At 39.4% G+C, this 21,448-nt stretch overlaps 3 protein-coding genes and 1 non-coding gene across 12 annotated transcripts in view; 1 reads left to right on the top strand and 3 right to left on the bottom strand.

Moving 5' to 3' along the window:
• camk1b (calcium/calmodulin-dependent protein kinase Ib) overlaps positions 1 to 11,384 on the bottom strand; it is a 44,224-nt gene extending 32,840 nt beyond the window's left edge. Inside the window, exons 1-2 of one of the 2 annotated variants that reach the window (XM_054784393.1) lie at positions 11,307 to 11,360; positions 4,750 to 4,762 (exon numbers count right to left, since the gene is read on the bottom strand). In XM_054784393.1, coding sequence (XP_054640368.1) covers positions 4,750 to 4,760 — 11 coding nt within the window. In that variant the 5' untranslated portion in view covers positions 4,761 to 4,762; positions 11,307 to 11,360. Of the gene's footprint in view, positions 1 to 4,749; positions 4,763 to 11,306 lie in introns of both variants that reach the window. The other variant, XM_054784394.1, reaches the window with a different exon arrangement.
• A 560-nt stretch (positions 11,385 to 11,944) lies between these two features.
• On the top strand, positions 11,945 to 19,446 carry nek4 (NIMA-related kinase 4). 8 transcript variants are annotated; one of them, XM_054784421.1, is made up of 16 exons: positions 11,945 to 12,239; positions 13,311 to 13,577; positions 13,662 to 13,859; positions 13,926 to 14,033; positions 14,296 to 14,450; positions 14,891 to 15,026; positions 15,215 to 15,754; positions 15,828 to 15,878; positions 15,961 to 16,095; positions 16,160 to 16,318; positions 16,586 to 16,652; positions 16,741 to 16,841; positions 16,929 to 17,020; positions 17,118 to 17,320; positions 17,413 to 17,546; positions 18,510 to 19,446. In XM_054784421.1, the coding sequence occupies exons 1-16, from the start codon at positions 12,153 to 12,155 to the stop codon at positions 18,606 to 18,608; spliced, it is 2,532 nt and encodes an 843-aa protein (XP_054640396.1). In that variant the 5' UTR covers positions 11,945 to 12,152; the 3' UTR covers positions 18,609 to 19,446. The 8 variants fall into 8 exon arrangements, with proteins under 8 accessions (XP_054640396.1, XP_054640398.1, XP_054640400.1 ...); XM_054784423.1 differs by having other exon boundaries at positions 15,961 to 16,017; positions 17,118 to 17,335; positions 18,510 to 19,445; XM_054784420.1 differs by having other exon boundaries at positions 11,946 to 12,239; positions 17,118 to 17,335; positions 18,510 to 19,444.
• spcs1 (signal peptidase complex subunit 1) lies at positions 19,340 to 20,345 on the bottom strand. Its single transcript, XM_054784428.1, has 4 exons — positions 20,241 to 20,345; positions 19,873 to 19,932; positions 19,708 to 19,794; positions 19,340 to 19,614 (listed from the first exon to the last, which is right to left on the bottom strand). The coding sequence occupies exons 1-4, from the start codon at positions 20,289 to 20,291 to the stop codon at positions 19,489 to 19,491; spliced, it is 324 nt and encodes a 107-aa protein (XP_054640403.1). The 5' UTR covers positions 20,292 to 20,345; the 3' UTR covers positions 19,340 to 19,488.
• Positions 20,346 to 21,275: 930 nt separating this feature from the next.
• Positions 21,276 to 21,347, bottom strand: trnag-ucc (transfer RNA glycine (anticodon UCC)). Its single transcript has one exon. It is a non-coding gene; the product is annotated as a tRNA-Gly (tRNA).
• Positions 21,348 to 21,448: the final 101 nt, after the last annotated feature.

Below are 21,448 nucleotides of genomic sequence, written 5' to 3'. Positions count from 1 at the left end.
TGGGCTTGTTGGCCTGGGTTTGCATTAGCCCAGTGTAAATTGGAGGACACTCTATAATGAAGTGCATTAGTGACTCAATGCAATGTGGAACCTCTAACGACGAGGGCGCTGTCCAATATTGGATAAATGGTATACAAAGAGCTGGACCGAAATGTTCAGGGAAAATATACCTTTAAAATGTAAACAAAACTGTTGTGCACAACATCGTGCAAGACTCCTGCATCTTGTGAGACCTCAACAAATTTCAAAATTCAAGCTCAATGATTAGTACTGTAATTTTTTTTTTTATTTAACTGAACACCACCGGCATGTTTTTTTTCTTTGGTTTCTTAAGTTTTTGTGTGGTGTCCCCACAACCGGATGATGGCAAAAGGGAAAAGAAAACATTTGATATCAACTATGAAACCGGAAATTCACATGATGTGGCTATGTGGTATACTCGTATCTGCCCTGGCTACAACATGGCTAAATCATAATTTTTTTTGTTTATTTGACGATCGTGACTGTTGGACCATGGATTAAACTGAAAATATTCTTAACTCAGACAACTTGGAAGTTGACAGGAACTGATTGTCAAGCATATGACTCTGTTTTAGTAATGCCAGTTAAATGACAAATGTGTAATCAGGTCTGTTGAGTTTGTTTCTTTGGAATTCATATTTCATCACTCACTTGAGCTTAGAGAATTTCTTATCTTTTTCAAGATGGTTTATGGTGACTCGGAATGGCATTTGACAAGGCACATGCTGGGTTAAGAAGTACACTTTAGTTCACTTTTTTCAACTTTTTGATATATTTTCAAGGGTATTGTACAAGGGCATGTACAGTTAATTTTCTGACTGTTAAAGGACTTAGATGTCTCAGATGAGGACTCATCACCTCCTCATCATAGAGAACCTAGTTGCCACAGACATCATCATCTAAACCCACAAAGTGTCTATAGCTCAAGACCAGGCTACTAAAATAACCCTGTTCATGGCGTGCCTTACTCCTCTGTTCTTGTTGCTTGCCTGGCAACTACTTTGAGCCTGTCCATACAAGATGATGTAACATTCAACATGGTCATCGTCTCCAAATGAGTCTGTTTCTGTACATGCTGAATTGTGTACATATGAGTGGTGATGAAGACTCGGCTAACTTGCGTTATCTCAGAGTTAATAGAACATGTTCTAGCAGAGGTTTATCGGTTCTACTTCACATGCGTCACACACATTCACACACACACACACACACACGCATACACGGTTGGACCTTTTGTTGCTTTCACCAGCAGCTTCATATGCAGCTGGGATACAAATCATTGGGTCACTTTGGCGGCTGGATGCATGATGCTAACTTCTATATAAGCGCCACACATGTGTTTGGTTTGCAACAATACAGCAATCAGTCATGGTCATCATGACTTTACTGTTAAACATGACAATATACATTCACTCAGAGTATTTTGTTGCTGTGTTCACACATTAGTCCTGACAGGAGCTACCATGTGTGTACACAATGTCCAAAAGTTTTACTGAACAATGCTGGCTAATTTGGCATGTTCAAACGGATACAATATGAGGACATCTAAAGAACTCCATTTCCTCCGCTCCCATTTGCATGTGTTGTAAAGCAAGTACAAGGAAGTTTCCTTAAAGGGGAAGCAGTCACAGTCAGTTTATTATATACTGTACTCCACATCAGGGGTGTCAAACTCGAGCGCCACATCACAGTTACGGCTGTCGTCAGAGGGCCGCTTGTAACAGTCAATATACTGTATACGAGTATAAATGTAGAATTGCCTCATGATATTATTACACGGTTGCCCATGCATTTGAAAATTATATTTTTTTTTTTACTGATGGATAACTTGCTTTGAAATCATAAGTCAAGGTGACAAGTAGGTACTCGAAATATGGTTGGAACAGCTTGTTTCATGATCAGATAATATCATTATTAAATATAATTCTGTCAAAATTGAAAGAACATTTACTTTAGCATTTAATTTTAATAACATTTAATTTGTACAATTAGGCAAAAAAATATTTGTTTTGACGTACATTATTTTCATTTTTAAAATGATGTGGTGTGCCACCGGGCCATGGGTTTGACACATGTGCAGTACATAATGACCGAATGATCGCATATTTTGCTCCTAAATGTGTCAGTGTAAAAAAAAAAAAAAAAGAAAAAAAAAAGATTCTTTTTATGTTTAGTATGTTTCTTATAATTTTATAACACACAGAGTTGGTATACACTATTATTTTATTACATTTACACTTGTTAATTATAATTACATTTATAAAAACAGTTTAATCTCATAAGTGCTTGAATTGTTCTTATTATTTAACATTCCTCAAACCTTTCCAGAACACCGCATCACACAGCACAACACAAATTCCCATCTGCACTTTTGGTCCACCCGGTATACTGTATTATTCATATGAAGTATCATTATTTATTTGTTTAAAAAATGATACCAAAATATAAATGGTTTAATATAAGTGCATTTATACAAATAAAGACCTCCCTCTCCTCCTTATTTATGCTTTTGTGCTCTCTGCAGTTGAGTAAATGCCCTTTGCCATTATCCATCCATCCATCTTCTATGCCGCTTATCCTCATTAGGGTCACGGGGGTATGCTGGAGCCTAACCCAGCACATAAAACACCAATGTGAATAAAATAGTAACCTATGAGTGAGACAAACAAGGGCCGGAACAACAGCCTTTTATTGGAGGTTTGAATTATCTCACAACAAGCACAGTAATTCCTAATACAAATCCCTAATAAAAACACAAGATACTGTTGCGGCTGTTAATTAACGTTCAACTTAATTAACTTTTGCACGATATTCAAACGTAATGACACGCACCTCTATATGCTATGGAAGGTGCAAATACAGTGGTGTGAAAAACTGTTTCCCCCTTCCTGATTTATTTTCCTTTCTCATGTTTGTCACACTTAAATGTTTCAGATCATCAAACAAATGTAAATATTGGTCAATGACAACACTGATCACAATTGATCACAAAATGCAGTTTTTAAATGAAACTTTGTATTGTTAAGGGAGAAAAAAAACAACAACATCCAAAGAATTGCAGGCCTCACTTGCCTCAGTTAAGGTCAGTGTTCATGACTCCACCATAAGAAAGACACTGGGCAAAAACAGAATGGCAGAGCTCCAAGACTAAACCACTGCTGAACAAAAAGAATATTAAGGCTCGTCTCAATTTTGCCGGAAAACATTTTGATGATCACCAAGACCTTTGGGAAAATACTCTGTGGTCTGACGAGAAAAAAGTTGAACATTTTGGTGTGTCCGTTACATCTGGCGTAAAAGTAAAAGAACATCATACCAACAGTAAATTATGGTGGTGGTAGTGTGATGGTCTGGGGCTGTTTTGCTCCTTCAGGACCTGAAAGACTTGCTGTGACAAATGGAACCATGAATTCTGCTGTCTACCAAAAAATCCTGAAGGAGAATGTCCGGCCATCTGTTTGTGACCTCAAGCTGAAACCAACATGGGTTCGGCAGCAGGACAATGACCCAAAACACACCAGCAAGTTCAATCGCTGAAGAAAAACAAAATGAGGACTTTGGAGTGGCCTTGTCAACGTCCTGACCTGAATCCTATTGAGATGCTGTGACCTTAAAAAGGTGGTTCATGCTGGAAAACCCTCCAATGTGGCTGAATTAGAACAATTCTGCTCAGATGAGTTGGCCAAAATTCCTCCACAGCGCTGTAAGAGACTCATTGCAAGTTATCGCAAATGCTTGATTGCAGTTGTTGCTGCTAAGGGTGGCCCAACCAGTTATTCGGTTTAGTGGGCAATCATTTTTTCACACAGGGCCATGTAGGAATGGATTTTTTTCTCCCTTAGTTTCAAAGTTTCATTTAAAATCTGCATTTTGTGTTCAGTTATGTCATCATTGACTAATATATATATTTTTTGATGATCTGAAACATTTATGTGTGACAAACATGCAACCCCCCCCCAAAAAAAACACTATGTGCTTTTCTTCCAGCCTTGGGAACGAAGCTGTTCTTCAGTCTCTAAAGCCACATAGTGCAACCAAAACTTTTCATGAGAAAAGTCACATTCATTACCTCATAGTAAGGTGTGCAGTGCCTATTTTAAAACATCCACTTAAAAAATGTCATGGGTTAGACATCTTGCAGGAAAAGTATGAGGTCATTCTCAGGAATGATTTCGTAACTCCTTTTTCACTTCACTTCTCTTTTTCAATTCATTTCAAGTCACTTTTTGAAAGCATTTTTAGACTCTACTGAAAGTTGCGAGAGGAAATACGGAGAGAAAGAGGAAATAAAATCCAAATGAGGACTATCCATTTTAGCAGTTCAACCGCCACCTTAAAACATTACTTGGGTTCTACTTTTAAATGAACGTGGACAACTAAATAAATTGGTTAAATACAGTATATTCGAAGATCTGTAAAAATCTGGCAACAAGAAAACTGATGGAACTGAAAGTGGTGAAAAGTTAAAACAATTTCTAAAATACTGGGAGAAAGACTTTTTTCAAAAATGTGGGGAAAGAAGAGGAAAGTCACATGCGGGTATTATAAGAGAACCACTCGTGTCCTCTGGTGACATGACCTTTGGTGGGTCGGTGGGTGAAGTCAAGCTGCTCGCAATCAGGGAAGGCTTAAGGTCAGAAGATGCACAATACTCCAAAGTCCAACATGACACAAACATGCAACACACAGCCCCGTTGCAGGTGGACACGTAAAGAGTGCTGTACTCACTGGTTTCCCATTCCTGTGATGAGCAGTGGACAGAAGAGACACACACATACACAATAACACAATGACGTGTGCACTGTTTGACTTTCAACATTATTACACATATTACATCACAAACATACAGACCAAATATTGAAATAGAACTTGCACCGCTGATATTTGTCGTTTAACCTGTGCAAATATTGGTCCAAGCACACCTGTGTCATATTATGTCATATTTCAGCAGACAGTAGTGGCACATCTCCAAACTTAAAGGGAGTCTGCTGCCAAGTATCGAGCATAGATAAGTTGTAATGAGTCATTTCCCAAGTCACCTCACAGGAAGGAAAACAGCTTTTTTCTGAATGTTTTAATACCTTGGCTTGCATTTAATGTTGCATGCCCCCCTTACACTGTATCTTTAACGCATGTCGAAGTATGGACATCAAGCAAAGTCTGTGTAGAACAGATCCCCGCCGGGTCGTGATTTAGCATTCGCTCCATCGCATATTTGTGGATGTCTTGTCTCTGCTTTAACTAGTACATTTTTTTTTTCATGGATTAGTTAGTACAGTGTTCCCTCGTTTATCGCAGGGAAAGTGAAAAAGTGAAATCGGCAAAGTAGCCAACTTCATTTTTTTTTTTTACAATTATTATATATGTTTTAAGGCTGTAAAACCCCTCAACATACACTTTGTACACTTTTCTCAGACAGGAAATAACATTTTGTCACATTTCTCTCTTGTTTAAAACACTCTCAGAAAAGTTCAAACCTTCGTTTGAATTTTAATGATCAACCTTAATGATCAACACAAGAAATTATTAAGTGACTCACGCATATTTCATTCCTGCGGCCACGCCTTTTCGTCCTGCCGCCGTTCCGCTGTACTGTAGCCTTTTTGTATCCTTGTTAAAACATATTGCTGCAGATGAACCGAAGATTGATTTACAAGCTAGCAAGCTGGCAATGACACAGGAGACATGGCAGGACTGCACGAAGGAGATTGACTGACAACGGTCTACAGTCAATCAGGACGCAGAAAACAATGGGCGGTGCAAACAGACGAGAGAGGGAAGAGATAGACACTCCCACAATGCAATTCTTCTTAAGGGGCCAGGCTCGGCCTGTAACAGTGTTCATACTGCAATAAAAAAAAAGAAGCACTAAAAAAAAAAAAAAAACACGAAACAGCGAATCCGGGAAAGGTGAACTATGATAGAGCGAGGGAACAGTATACATAATTTTATTTTGTTTAGGGTAACCTAAATAAAGAGTGGTTTGATGGCGCTGTCTGCAGGGAGGAATAAAAAATGTTGAAATAAATAGTGCTACAACAGTGCTACAACAGAGGGCGTTGTCTCACAAGTCAACTCACTCAACATTCTCCAGCAAAAAGATGTTTGTGCAACGTGTGATGTGCAACTGCACATTTTGTAAGTACAATGTTGTCTACAGTGGATCCCTGCATATTGGCAATTCAGCACTCACAACCCTGCAAATTCACAGATTTTAATTATTTTTTAATTCTTTTGTGTTGTCGTTCTCCAAAAATAGGACTTTTATTTGCAGAAAACATCTCATTCACCCTAAGTCGTCAATACTTTATAAATACAGTGGAACCTTGTTTAATGTCCACCTCAGTTAGTGTCTTTTTCAGTCGAAAACAAAAACGTCGATTTACGTACATTTATCGTTTAGGCTACAATATGCTATGCGTCTTGTCGTGTTGTTTGTACACTGTGTGAGTCCAACAGTGTTCTTAAAGGGATAGTTCGGATTTTTTTGGCAGGAAGTTGTATGGCATCCCCATCAGCAGTGTAGAGCAGCAACAACGACTCCCCGCCCCTCACTTGGTCTCCTAAGTCCAGTTCTGGTCGGATTTTGGTGGTGAAGACCGTACTTCCGCTTAGTTGCTGGGGACATTTAAGTAAAGAGTTTGGCTTCTCAAAACAATATGTGTTCAAAAGAGTAATACATTTGCATCACAAACATGCCTTCTCAAAAAAATCTGACCCGTATCCCTGCATACTGTCGCTTCGCATTCGCATCCACAGTGCTCCGTCGCGGAAGAAGAGTTGCATTTCCGCGAGTGTATTCATCACATACACATGAATGCACAGGTGACAGTGCGCAGAGATAGACAAAGACAGATTTTTTTTCAGATTTTTTTGAGAAGGCGATTTTGTAATGCAAATGTATTACTCTTTTGAATGCATACTGTTTTGAGAAGCCAAACTCTTTACTTAAATGTCCCCAGCAACTAAGCGGAACTTCATCACCAAAATCCGACCAGAACTGGACTTGGGAGACCAAGTGGGGAGTAAGTCGCTATTGTTGGACTACACTGCTGATGGGGATGTCATACAACTTCATGTCAAAAAAACAGAACTATCACTTTAATGTATTTTTATCACGACGTCCTTAGCTCTTAACAAAGAAGCTAGCTTTCTAAGTTACAAAAGGGCAACCGAAACCGGAAGTCAGTTACGTAGCTATTCTATGATGTCATCAGCAGTTAAATATCAAAAATGTTAACACAAAACACGTTTTTATAGTTTTACATGCATAAAACAATTCTAAATGCATATAAATGAAACATTTAAGGTTACTTTTACCTTCACTGAAGACGTGATTCTTGATGCGAGTGCTCCCAAAGACAGGATGTGGCAGCGAGACACAACACGGACACCATCTTCCTGTTTTGTCCGTTGAGTTATTTCTTGAATTCAGTTCAGTCAAAATGCTGGCATCTGAAACTTTCTTTGGCTCCATTTTGGGTCACTGAGGTGAGAAACTCTATTGAATTCAAGAAATAACAGGAAGTTGGTGTCCGTGTGGTGTCTCGCTGCCACATCGTGTCTTTGGTAACACACATCAAGAATCACATCTTCAATTAAGGTCAGAGTAACCTTAAATGTTAATTGATTACTTTCATTCATCAATTATATGTATTTATGTGCATTTGGAATTGTTTACTGCATGTAAAACAATAAATTGTAAAACAATAAAAACATGTTTAGTGTTAACATTTTTGGCTTTACATTATTTCTTATGGGAAAAATGGATTCGGTTAGCTTCCGTTTCAGTTAAGAGTCGGACCTTCTGGAACAAATGAATGACGCTAACAAACAATCCACTGTATGTGATAATAAGCCATAAAATATGCAGCATAATAGGTAACTACATAATAATACAGAATGCAGTACACGGTGTGAGGTTTGAATGGCTGAGTGCCTCATTTGTACTTTGCTGGTGGTGCCACATCCACAGCACAAGACGCACAGCTGCACATCTCTCATTCACGCGCAAGCCTTTGTTTGCAAGTGAATGCTTGCGCTGCGCCGTGCATGTATTCATCATCCATTAGTGGTGAGTACGGATACATTTTACTGTTTAAAATGCTTTAATAAGTGTGTGAGTCATATTATAGGGCTTAAACCTGGATTGCTCTTTTATGCATTTAGCTTGTAAGCGTCCATCATTGCGAGCAAACACTGGCACTTGAAGAGAGACGGGGAGCGTTCTGGAGCTGAATTGAATCTAATAATTACAAGAGTCACTTTTACTGCAAATGCTAATCCAAAATCAGAGGAGAGATCAATTTCAAGCCAGCAGAAGGGTTTGGAGGCCTTGATAGAGCAACATAATGCAGGTGTTATTAGTGTATCAAAAAGAGACTTTTTATGGTTGTCTCAATTACTCGCGGTTATTTACTATTCACCGGTGTCAAAACTGTATCTGTAATTGTTTCTTAATGTGTAAAACTGAATTTAATACCCACCATCACCCTTCAATGACAAGCGGCAACCCAAATTGTGTAAACATAAACTTCTTATATATCTTATCTATTTAATACATTACATTTATTTATTCAAATTTTAAATGTAAAAAGACTGTTTGCGACAGTTACGTGGCTGCCTAGAGGGATCTAACTTTTGAACATGTTGCAAGCATTCCCGCTCTCTTCTTGCTCCGAGCATGTAAGCTGCGCCCCAGGTAACAGGAGCCTTTGCTAAGCGCTGGTGGTGTCATTTTGAGCCAGATGCAAACAGTCCCTTTAATGAAAACACATTAAAGTGCAGTTTTAATTTGAGGTAGTGCAAAATACTACAGTGTGCCAGCACAAAACAGTTCGGCAACAAAACTTTTGTAGCCACAAATTCAAGAATTATTAGGAAAAAAGTGTTTGTCAAGGTTTTCAGTACATTTCAGTTGAATCAGAGCATTTGCACATGGACATGGATGAGATATTAAAGAAGAAGTTTAAAGGCAAGCGACCCCAGTTGCTCTGATTCGACACTCAGCGGGTAAGTTTAATAATATGAGGACCATTTTTATGTGGACCATCCCCGTGCCTGGTCAACAGATCAAGTTGGGCATTAAACAGTATCGCCATACTGTACCTGGTAGTCTTCACTGTTGGCGGAATTTTCTCATGCAATAGAATGTGAGCTTTCGCTTTATGCCACACTCGTCTCCAGTAGCTTCGTGTCAGACAGACGGTGTCTTAAGTCGACAGTCGATGTCCTTCCCCTCCCGCTCAAGCTTGACCGCGTGGTGGCGTAGCAAGCAAATAACGCAGATGCGAGGTGACCCCGCGACCCACCGAAAACGGCAAAGTCTGTCGCAACAAGTTGAGAATCACTGGTTTAAAGTACCAAAAACAGGCATATTTAGGGCTTTTTTATGGACCCATACATTATTCATGTTTTTTCACCATTTACGGGGATCTTGGAAGGTAGCTTCCACAAACAGCGGGGATCTAATGTATACTGTAAGATAACCTGATACTTGGGAAAACGAATGACACTTACACATATACGGTTCTACATTGCTTTTTATTTTTTTCTCCAGTTGGTCTCTAGACATATGTTTCTTATACTGCATACACACACCTTCAAGTTCGAATGCTCCGGAAGTCATACAATTCAGTATTCAACCAAACACTTGTATAACCATTAAAGGTGCTGTCTGCTTTAGTACTGGTACTGAATGGGGGTCGCAAACTTTTGAATGTGTATATTCTGCCCTCTTCCTGCTCCGACGTGGCAGACTACACACACGCACACGTATTAATTAGGTTTGTTGTCAGCTAATGATAGCGATTAGGCAAAGTTTAGCTACTAACATTTTCATGTACAGCCTATCATAACCAGACAATGACTCCAAATTGTCAGTCGCTTCTCCGAGACAGTGTTTGTGTATGTGCACGAGCGATGAACATGTATAAGTATACGAGACAGTGGTGAGTGAAAGCCATAAACGCCAATCGTTTTATTCAGGCCGAATGCAATTTACACAAAGCTTAACTTAGAATTGTGAAAAATATAGATATTAGTTGGTTCAGTCTGTTCTTTTAAACCACTATTGGTAACGTATGCTAGCCGATGGTCGTGTTATTATATTTTTTGGTTGAAAAAACTGTAATTTGGAGCCGAAGAAGATGCAGCACGTTAAACGATGGACTACATTAAATCAATACACATTGTTTCTTATGAGAAACATTATTTCAAAAACCAGAAGGTGTTCAACTTTTATCGTATTAATTTAAATAGACGTAAGGAGCATTATTCTATTAACATATCAACATATTTTGTTGTAATTGAATAAAATGACAAAAAAACATTCTTGTCTACTGTATATGATATTTTTGTGAATATCTTAAACTTAACTGAAAACACAAGACAGAAAAAATGAAGCAATTGGTGATTCATCGTCCAATTGGAGTGGAAACTGATGACATTATTACACACTCAGCAGTGTGCTGCACAGATGAACTCCGAACAACCAGTGCATGTATTTTGGTAAATGGCAAGAGTGGGTTATGAAATACAGTATATACTGGAATGTAAACAAACAATGACCTTTCGGTTCCTGTTCCACAATTTACTGTAACTCTGATATAGTGCTAGCGCTTACATTATGTCACCAAATCTGATCATATTGGTGCAGATGCTTATTTTAAAGCCATTAAAATGATCTTGTACACACACACACACGCACGCACGCACGCACGCACGCACGCACACACACACACACACACACACACACGGGAGTAGCAGCATGGATTTCCTGTTTGTTCAGTTGTCACTATTGTCAACACGGCGCCACCACTGGCTTCTAAATGTTACATTCCTGCATGGTGCAAGATGCACATATTGTTGTTCAAGAGCAGGATCTGGTCAGCTGGTGTCAATGGTGCACAGTTTATCAACTGATAAGAAAAGTCGACGAGGGAGAGGGGCAGACAGGGAGAGAAGAAACTAAATCAAAGGATACGTAAGGTCATATTTGATGAGAGCAGAAGAATTGACGGCCATGATTACTGACATAATCGTCATCAATCTTGGGGATTAATAAAGATTGTTTATAGAGTACAGTAGATGGAGGACTGTATGGACGACACCTTTGAGGAAAACCTCTAGCTACAGTCCACTCGTTTCATATAGCCATTAAATGAAAACCACAAGTCCAACTAACACAGCTTAAATGTCATCCACCTGTCAACAACTGAACCAAAATGTTCCCAGCGGAGGAGGGCGAATCCTCGCTCAACAGTCGCGACGACAGGCTGTCTTACCTGCGGTGTGACGGCGAGAGACGTCCGGTGAGTGACCAAGCGACGCGCGCTCCACTCTTTTCTGCTAAGAGCGCTTCCTCTCACTACTAGAACCCGCAGCGCTCTGGGTGACGTCACCGCTGGGGCGTGTTTATAAATAGACCAATCACATTTAGAGTTATGGCACACAGGTAAACTCCTGCCATGTTATTGGCCACCTGACTGAACATATGACACTTCCTTTAAACTGTAATCCTAAAAAAGGCAAAGCACAAAAGTTTTCATAAAGACATAAATGCTTGGAGAGGTGTCTCTTTTAATATATGATTTAAACCAACTACACACAGAGGTTTGTGTCCGCTGTACCTAATTACCTGACAAGACACTGCTTGGTTGATGTGTTGCTAACGTTTTCGATGCTACTTTGTTGTGGAAGATCAAGTGTCCATAGTATAGTCACTTTTTAATTATTTAACAGAACATACCGTTACCCATGGTGTCATTTTGTTTGCATAGTTTGCCATCTAGTGGAGTGCATCTCCCAGAAAAAATACATTGGGTGTAATTCAGTAACCCATCGCTAGATGACAGTATGCTATGGAGCTGCCATTTGAGCGCTTGTGGACCTTCCTGCTGTCGTCTGCTGCCAGTTGCTTAGTGACTAAAAGCTCCACTCATGGTTTCCGGTCTTCAAAAAAAAAGAAAAACCTCCCGATTAAGCTAGCTTCGAACTTTAACGAACACATTCCCCATGTTTGTATTGGCTTTCCAGCTACGTTATGCGCCAAATAAACACTTCTCCTTATATTGGGAATGCTGTTTAACACCCGTGTAGTCCAGCCCGGTGATGAAGACTCCTAAGGAAAGATGGATAATTATGTTTTCATCAGGGTGGTGGGGAAAGGGAGCTACGGAGAGGTGAACTTGGTGAAGCACAGAACAGACCGAAAACAGGTGAGAAAAGACCACGTTTGGAACATACAGACCACAACTATTAAAGGTACAGACACTTAAGTCTTGAATGGACCCTTATAAAGGTACAACTAACATGGTATAGCAGTTAGCCTTGGAGTGTTTCAGTGGTTTGTTTACGTGAACTGTGATTGAATGGCATGGCGTGAACTGAACCGTCCAATCACACATTAGCTACAGTAACTATAATTTTGATACATTTTGAGTATATAGAAAATGTTTACATAAGGCTTGTTATTTACATTAATAACTAAGTAATTTAAATTATGTATGATATATATATATATTAAATACAGAATATATGATAAATAGTAACAAATCAGTGAATAACAAACAATATCACACTTCTTCTCAGCATTCTCAGGGATCTTAAAATGTATAAAAATTCCCTTAAAATAGCATAGTAAATCTTAAATACGATAATAACTTTTATTTAATAAAACAAATGCATAAACTTCAGTCTTGCTTTGAAATATTTCAATCTTGTGGACACTTTAACATAACAACAAAACAGCCAAAACAAAAAAAAAATACCGGTATGGATGTGAAATGGGTGTTAAATTGTATTCATTATAGTCTTTAAAAAGTCTTAAATATGACTTGTTGAAACCTGCAGAGACCCCGATTATGCTTTTTCCATCTACCTTGTAAGTACAATATGCTTGTACTGGTTCATAAACTGGCTCATACTGACTGGTACATGGAGAACATAATCTGTGCCACAATTTCTCTTCACACATTTATATGCCGAAAGTTTTTAGTGCTGGGTACATAGATGTTTGTACTGGCAGTATACGGGTGCGTTGTGGCTCAGGAGGCACAGCATGTCATCCAGTAACCAAGCCCAGTGCGAATCCCGCTTTCTCCATCCCTGTCACTGCTGTTGTGTCCTTGGGCAAGTTTTCCCCCGAGGGTCACTTACACATGGATTGTGCATGATTTTAGCTGTTTTAATCTGTAGCAGATCTGTGAATTTCAAAATGTTAACGTGTTAGCAAATATTGTACAATGTCAAGATGAAATGTTATTCTTTCTCCTCCATTTCCTTGCCAGTATGTCATCAAAAAGCTAAATTTAACCACCTCTTCGAAGCGGGAACGGCGGGCTGCAGAGCAGGAGGCGCAGCTTCTGTCCCAGCTGCGACATCCCAACATCGTCACATACAGGGAGTCCTGGGAAGGAGCTGACCTCCAGCTTTACATTGTGATGGGCTTCTGTGAAGGTGGCGACCTCTACCACAGACTCAAACAGCAAAAGGGAGAGCTCCTACCTGAGAGACAGGTGGTAGAGTGGTTTGTCCAGATTGCCATGGCACTCCAGGTAGGTCTATTATAAGATTTAAATCCCACGTGAAGTGAAATTATCACTACGTATTGATAACTTTAATCCTGTGATCACTTTCAGTACCTGCATGAAAGGAACATTCTTCATCGGGACCTTAAAACACAGAATATCTTCCTGACAAAGACCAACATTATCAAAGTCGGAGACCTTGGCATCGCACGAGTATTGGAGAACCAGAATGATATGGCCAGCACACTTATAGGGACCCCTTACTACATGAGTCCAGAGCTCTTCTCTAATAAACCCTATAACTACAAGGTATCTCCTTTGTTATCCTCTTATATATAGACAAAATCTTTACTATGGATGTGTGTTCTTTTCTAGTCCGATGTGTGGGCCTTGGGTTGCTGTGTGTATGAAATGTCTACACTTAAACACGCCTTCAATGCCAAGGATATGAACTCACTGGTGTATCGCATTGTAGAAGGAAGGGTAGGTTACTTTTGTGTTATGTGCACTGTACATAGAAAAGTATCCAGACACACTTGTTTTATTAATCAATCAGGAATTTGACTCAATCCTTTATTTCCTCATACATTTTTTCATTTTACCAATACCATGTTCCAGCATGACCATGTTTCATAATCGCATTTTGTAGGTCGAACAGATACTTTTGTCTATAAAGTGCATGTCTAATATCAGTTTAAGCTTGATTTATTTGTCTCATTTTAATTTGTGTTCGTTGATTCCTCAGCTGCCACAGATGCCAAGTAAATATGACCCTCAGCTGGGAGAGCTGATCAAGAGCATGTTGTGTAAGAGGCCTGAGGACAGGCCCGATGTCAAACTTATCCTGCGGCAACCTTACATCAAACGACAAATTGCCATGTTCCTGGAAGCCACCAAAGAGTAAGTACCACAGTCAGGCCAAATGTTTTTGGAATAACTCAAATTTTGTGTTTGACTCACTTTGCCGCCTCGTGTTTGGGATCCCTAAAATCCGGTGTGTCTCTGTGTCTGCAAGAGTGACCATACAACATGTTAATATTGACCTTTTGCAAATTTATTTTCAAGTCAACTTACAGCATGTTTGTTACTGTTTTTCAATATATAAAAGATGTAAAAAAATATATATATTTAAAACTGTTAAAGCAGCATAGTTTAGAAAACATACATTTTCAGTCACTGCCGAAACCTCTGGCCATGACTGAATCTCTAATTCTTAGCTGCTCACAGGTTTGCTTTGTTTTAAGATACATGTTGTTTTTTAAATGTTATCACGCCCTGTATTATTTTTATCTCGTGGCGTTTCGCTCTTTACCGAGTTTCCTGTTTTTCTTGCTGCCAAGAAAAACTGCCAAGTCAAGAAAGAATGCTGTTGGTGACTTAAGAAACAACAATGCAGCCAGTGTGGTTCCCCCTCAGCCAAAACCTGAGCGATTATCTCCAAATCCTCAACCAGAACCTCTTCTCAAGTTGAAACAGGTATGTGTTTGATGGCTGACATAATTGTTGAATTTGCATAATTGGCCATAAAGCATTTGCAAAATGCAAAACAAATATGTTTACAACTAAAACGAACTTTGTTCTGAGGCTTTTTGTTTTTGTCGACTCGTGACACTGAAAAATTGTATTATGTTCATTGTTGTTCCATCTCCATATTTTTTCAATAGAAAGAGAAATTGCAGCACCACAAAAATCTGAATGGTCCCACAGATGGCAATCCAGTCCAGATCACTCCTAAACCTCATAAACCCTCCTCACCTGATGTTCCCAAAAGCAGCATCACACCACTGGCAACTGTAAGCAACGTCCAGATTGACATGCATCCACAGGAGGATGCAGACGTGATAAAGAGGCAGATGGACGCACCCCAGGCTGGGAAAAAAGAGGCCTCTCTACTTCCGACACACAAAAAGCCCCCACTGAAATGTGTACCAGACAGAAGGCAAGGAGATGAGAGAAAAGTATCCAACGGATTTGAACACATTCATCCACTTAGGGACACATTTTCAGTCCCTGAGAAAAAGGCAGCAGATGATGAAAAGGATGACACTATGGAGCTCCTTAAAGAGGCTAACATTCCAAATCCAAAACTAGAAGAGGCAGCTTTGGAGAGCAAAACTGCACGCGTAATCAGTATGGAAAACACTGGGGGGAATACGGTTAATGAAAATGGGAAGAGATCTCCAGCACAACAGGCACACATACAAGTAAGCAAATTTATTAACAGCTAAATATTTCTGTTCTTTTATTATTGTCATGTATGAATTGTTGCCTTGTTAGGAAAGTTTAGAGTCGACAGACAAGCTGCTTGAAGCATTGCCTCCAACTGTGGTAAAAGATTGATAATTGTATTCATTCTTTGACCTCAGTAAGTCAGGTTTTCATATACGCTTCAGTAATTGTGTCTGTTTAGAAACCTATTGAAGAGGAGTGTGCCTTGCAAATCAACACGCCAGGTGTAACTTCAGTTGTGAGTACCCTAGAACCAGCCCGCGTACATCAGCACAGTGGGAGAAACAAACCACAGACACGCGTCAATCAGGAGATGGTAAAGAGCTTGGTGGTTAACAATTGACAAACGCATTTTAATATGCTCAATCTTATTTCTTTAGAGTAAAGTGGCAGCTCGCAGACCTTTGCCTCCACTTCCTGTTGAAGCAGGAGCGGAGGCAAGGAAGAGAAACAAAGACACAGAGAGCAAGAAAGCTAATGTGACCGTAACCTCAATGTCTGTTCATTCTTCTGGGGATGGACCCTTCCATATGCCACAGGTGCAATACTTCCCTAATAATTTTACACGGTCCTATCACTGACAAGGTTTACACCCAATACAAGAGCTGTATGTCTTCCTTAATGGTGCTCAGTTTTGTTTTTCTGCTGCCGTAGAGTTAGTCATTTAACGATATCTTTATTATTATGGTAGTATTTTGCATGTTTTGAAACTACATCTTTGTTCATAATTGTTTGTATGTAGTTATTTAATGTAACCGCAGGCAGTAGTTCCATACTCCTGACAGACAATAAATGTCCATTTTCAGGAGCGTCCTCTATCTGCCAGAGAGAGAAGACGACTGAGGCAGTCCCAAGACACGACCTGTCATTCAGGTACTTACAGTACATCTTCTTATTTCAGTCTTACCTTTTAAACAGCACCAGTGCTTACATTAAATTACTGCATTTATCATTATTAAAGCTGCTGTAAGAGCACCTTGTGATGTCACCACTTCCAAGGCTCAACGTGGCAATGCTCCTGTAACCAGTTCTATTTCAGATTTCATTACCGAGACCACTAAGGTACAGTTACTGTTCAGTTCCGGTATACTTGTGCCTGCAGTTGAAACTGTCAATGACAGCAGCTCAAACCTTTGTCGTTCATTGCAGAGGGAAAAACTGCTGGAGCGAAGGTCAGATGAAGAAGAGTGCGGCTCATCCACAAGCTCCACAGAGCATTCAGAGGGAGATGGCAGAGAAAGGTGAGACAGTATAGCTGAAAAAGTGCATGATTTCGAACACATTAACATGATGAGATCAACACTAGGGTTTGTGAAATGTGTTTTGTAATCTCTGCAGAAGAGCCGAATCCAAAGACATGCAGGAGTTAGTCCACATGATGACCCAAACTTTGAGGATGGTCGGTGGAGACGGCGCAAACGAGGTGGACAACAGCGAATTTGGCTCCACAGCGTCACCAGAGTTCAAACTTAACAGGAAGTACAGAGACACCCTGGTGCTTCACGGAAAAGCTCGGCAGGAAGCAGAGAACTTGTCACTTGGTGAAATTCCAATAGGTTGGATACTACACAGTCAAACTGTAATTAGCCAATGTGGCGTGGTGTTAACTACTTTTTTTAAAACTTTTTTTAAGGCTCCTCATCAGGTCCAGCCAAGATCAGGAGGGCCATTGAGCTCCTGAGAACTGATGTGGTGAAGGGTCTGGGCGTCAAGCTGTTGGATAAAGTCCTGGAAATTATGGAGGAGGAGGATGACATTAAACGAGAAGTATGTTTTTAAAAAGAAGTCAGGAAGAACTGATCTTTTTAATATCGTATTAATTCACCTGTAGTGACCTCTTTGTCTAGGGTGCAGTTAGGCCTGTCACGATAACACATTTTGCTGGGCGATAATTGTGCTACGAGTTATTGTTGATAATGAATATTATCGACAACATTTTTTTGACACAATTTTTTAATGAATTATATGGCATAAAATTTATGCCGTATGACCATATTGAATGGTTGCATGTCTTTTGCAATGTAGCGAGTGAAACTGTCTGTGAGCGTGCACCATTTTTATCTTGTTTATGTTTACATTGCCAACGAATTGCCGGCTGTGGGGATGAAGGCTCAGCTGCACCACCAGCGGTATTTTATTTTCCCAGTTGGGACAACTGAAATTGATGGTTGTGTTTCAGGTGTGAATACAAGTTGGTTGTGTTCCCCTTCTTCCTCGTCACTTTTGAACAAATGCAACATCAGTTTGTCGGTATTCATGCGCTCACTTTGTTCATTCTGTTCAAAACCGAAATATTCCCACACTGGGGCTGTCTGCTGTGGCATTCGCCTCAGAAACCGCCGCTTCTGTGCCTTCATTCATGTTAGCGTATGCTGGCTCACGAGGCTAACTGCTAGCACTCTGTATCCACTCACTAGTAGCCCCGCCTCCACAAAGAGGATAAATGAGATGCGGGTTCACTCTCTCCATTCATTCCACTATAGAACCAATGCGCACAAACGGATGCTAACTGAACGCTCTTTGTCATCCAGCCTGTGTGGTTTAGAGAGAAACACGCACGCATGCACATGTCAATTTATCGAGGCCGGCATAATTATCGACGGAAGTTTTTTTTATCGTTCAATTTATCGATTATCATGACAGGCCTAGGTGCAGTTATTAACAAACTGGGTGATTAGGATGAAATGTATCAGAGGGTAAGAAAACTGATAAGTATTTCTTTCATTGCAGCTGTGCCTGCGTCAGCAGATGGGAGATGAAAAGTATCAAGCTTATGCTGTGATGGTGAGACAACTGAAATTCTTTGAGGAGATAGCCTTCAAGGTTTAAAGGAAAGAAAATAAACACTTACCTTGTGACAACTTTTACCAAGAAGGCAAGTGCCATGACGCATCTGTTGACACTCCTGCATACATAAACACTGATGCTTATTGGTGTCATCATTGCACTGATAGCATACACAATAATATAAATTACTGTACATGTGTTTTCATCATGGGTGGCCGTATCTTGTTACTGGCCCTTGGCATATTCTAAAAATAATTGTCATTGAGATATATTATTAGATATTACACTAATTTGCTTTGTTGCCTAAAAAAATTGCCTATTTTGACTTATATAGATTTTTTTAGCATCTTTTAATGCACAAAATACATCAGTGGCGCTTACATCCTTCAATTTGTCTGTATCCAGCCCTCTGTGAAACAAGTTTGGACACCCATTGTTTATATTCTCTGTTGTAGTTGAATGTAATGATTATGCCTATGCAAACATCTTCAATCATGTGAAAAGGAATCTGTCCTTTGACTTGCTCTAGTGGAATACTTAATTTATCGTGAGCCAGAATATCACTCTATGTTGCAGCTGTATTGTATCTTTTGCAGATACGTATTTTTCTTTGTCTTATACACAAATAGACACATTTTGTGATAGATATTAACAAGGAAAATATTTCTGATAAACCCTTCCATAAACAAATATGTTGAACTTGTCCACTATTTGGAATCTGTGGTTCTTGTTTCAGGCAAGTTTTCCTCTACATGACATACACACGCTCACAATTTTCATTTTGACATTTTATTGGACACACATCTATGTCATCACTGTAACACTAGAACTTTTTTTTTTAAATGCTGTAACTGTGGGCTGTGAGATAAATCAAAATGATTTCCGATACAAAAGGATGCAAATATAGCTAGATGCGGAGCAGTTATTTGTGCTTCTTTTTCTTCAGGCTCTCCTGAGGCCTTTGGCTGGAGTCTGCACTGCTCTCTGGTATAACAGGCTGCCAGCGCAGGGGATTCCTTCTGTACATTGGCCAGGGGGGCAGAGTCATCTTAAAATAGCAAGAGGACATTATATTAGGATGGACATACTGTTTTAAACAACACAGTACAGATTTCTTTAGAAAACAGACAGATAAACTTACAATGCACGAAATACCAAATCCAGCCAGGACTATGTATACAGTCCACCCAAATTGTTGAATGATAAGACCGTACACAAATCCAATCACCTGAAGAGGCAAAAAGGGTGGATCATATAAAAATGGAAACAACAACTACTGGTAATGTGCGTGTGTGTGTAAAGTTACCGCAGAGATGAGAATTATTCCTTGGAAAATCTGTTCTGCCAATTTCTGGCCTTTATAATCCTGTAACAGATGAAAGGAATCAGCAACATAGGCCCATTTAAAAACCCATGGAAGTATTTTATAGAAGGATACAGCAGGTAGGGAAAACCGCATTAGGACAACTAAGGGGTCCAGTCAGGTCACCCAATGTCCTAAGTTAATTTTCCACTGAACATGTTCAAATAAAAACCTTGATGTAGTTGGTCTTAGCAGTGGCGGTTAGCATAACTCCAGCTAGCAGCATCTCGAATTTAGCTATGGTTCACATGCTGTCACAGAGCGTATATGGAAGGTGATACGATGCAAACAACACAATGTAACAATTTTACCATATGCGTGGGAACTGAGTTGAATATACACAGCATCTTCATGTCTTTCATTTGTGACACGACAACCTAACCGATTTGATTTCCGGCAAGAAAATATACGTCACATGAAGACCTCGTTTTTTTATAGGCGTTTGGCAAGCAATTGATGGTGTGCATTACCGCCACCTTCTGGTAAGGAGTGTGTATCGAGATGCTAAAAAAACATAAAAATTAAAAAATATATAATAATAATCATCATCATCATCATCATAGAAAGAAACGAAATCATTTTATCTAAACCCGTCTTCCTTAAGACCTTATATATTTCCCTAAACCCTTTTCCTCGCTTTAATTGTAACTGTAGAATATCCTCAACTACCATCCTAATCTATTTTTCAAATGCCTTAATTTTTTCCTCTTTCATTACTATAATCACTGCATGCTCTGTGTTTTCTGTTTTATTACAATAGTCAAACAAGCCTGTACTATTTTTTCCTATCAGTTTTGGCGAGCTACATGTATACCCAAACTTCATTCTCGTAATATCTCTTTCCTCATGCTGCTTCCCTTCTTACGCCTACATATCTCCAGACTTTATAATATTGTCTACCATTTGGTTCTCTTTTCCACTTATCCTAACACTTTTTCCTGATTTCATTCTTGGCTATATATATTATATACTTTTAACTTCTTCTTTAGGCACGGCCGTTTTTTATGACGTCACATATGTGGTTTGCTTCGCAAGTTGCAAATACTGTAGGTTAAAGATTTTAGAGCCATCGTCAAAAACAAAGAGGAAGAACACAGGGAAAAGTCAATGGAAATATGCAATTAATTTTTTTTAAATTTGAACTGACTTTAAACTCATGTTTAAGACTCGAATTTAAATGGTTTAACTAAATCACACATGACATGGACACTTAAATGTCCATGTCGGATGTATACATAAGAAATTCACAAATGCGTATATGAATTCATACAGTAGCTTTTTGCTTTATCTTTCGACTACGGTATAGAATAAAATGCAACACTCCATTGCGTGGTACAGAAAAGGTTTGCGTTGGCCGGGAATCGAACCCGGGTCAACTGCTTGGAAGGCAGCTATGCTCACCACTATACCACCAACGCCATATGATACAATTCTGTGACTCGATTAATTAAAATGGACAATACTTCATAGCCTTCGTGTTAGTTGATAGTCTGACAATCTACGGTCACATATCCTGCGC

Source organism: Dunckerocampus dactyliophorus, chromosome 8 (genome assembly GCF_027744805.1).
Source record: "Dunckerocampus dactyliophorus isolate RoL2022-P2 chromosome 8, RoL_Ddac_1.1, whole genome shotgun sequence".
Taxonomy (NCBI): Eukaryota; Metazoa; Chordata; class Actinopteri; order Syngnathiformes; family Syngnathidae; genus Dunckerocampus; species Dunckerocampus dactyliophorus.
The sequence above is the reverse complement of the archived record's forward strand: the minus strand, read 5'-3'. Positions and strand labels throughout refer to the sequence as shown.

What these genes read in the sequence shown, in the direction of transcription:
- spcs1 (XM_054784428.1), bottom strand. Translation starts at nt 20,291, where the DNA reads ATGAAAGACATGAAGATGCTGTGTATATTCAACTCAGTTCCCACGCAT. An exon ending in ACTCAGTTCCCACGCATATG is followed by an intron (nt 19,933 to 20,240) that starts GTAAAATTGTTA and finishes CATCTGTTACAG; the next exon opens with GATTATAAAGGCCAGAAATT. An exon ending in GATTTGGTATTTCGTGCATT is followed by an intron (nt 19,615 to 19,707) that starts GTAAGTTTATCT and finishes TGCTATTTTAAG; the next exon opens with ATGACTCTGCCCCCCTGGCC.
- nek4 (XM_054784420.1), top strand. Translation starts at nt 12,153, where the DNA reads ATGGATAATTATGTTTTCATCAGGGTGGTGGGGAAAGGGAGCTACGGA. An exon ending in ACAGAACAGACCGAAAACAG is followed by an intron (nt 12,240 to 13,310) that starts GTGAGAAAAGAC and finishes TTTCCTTGCCAG; the next exon opens with TATGTCATCAAAAAGCTAAA. An exon ending in ACTTGGTGAAATTCCAATAG is followed by an intron (nt 17,336 to 17,412) that starts GTTGGATACTAC and finishes ACTTTTTTTAAG; the next exon opens with GCTCCTCATCAGGTCCAGCC.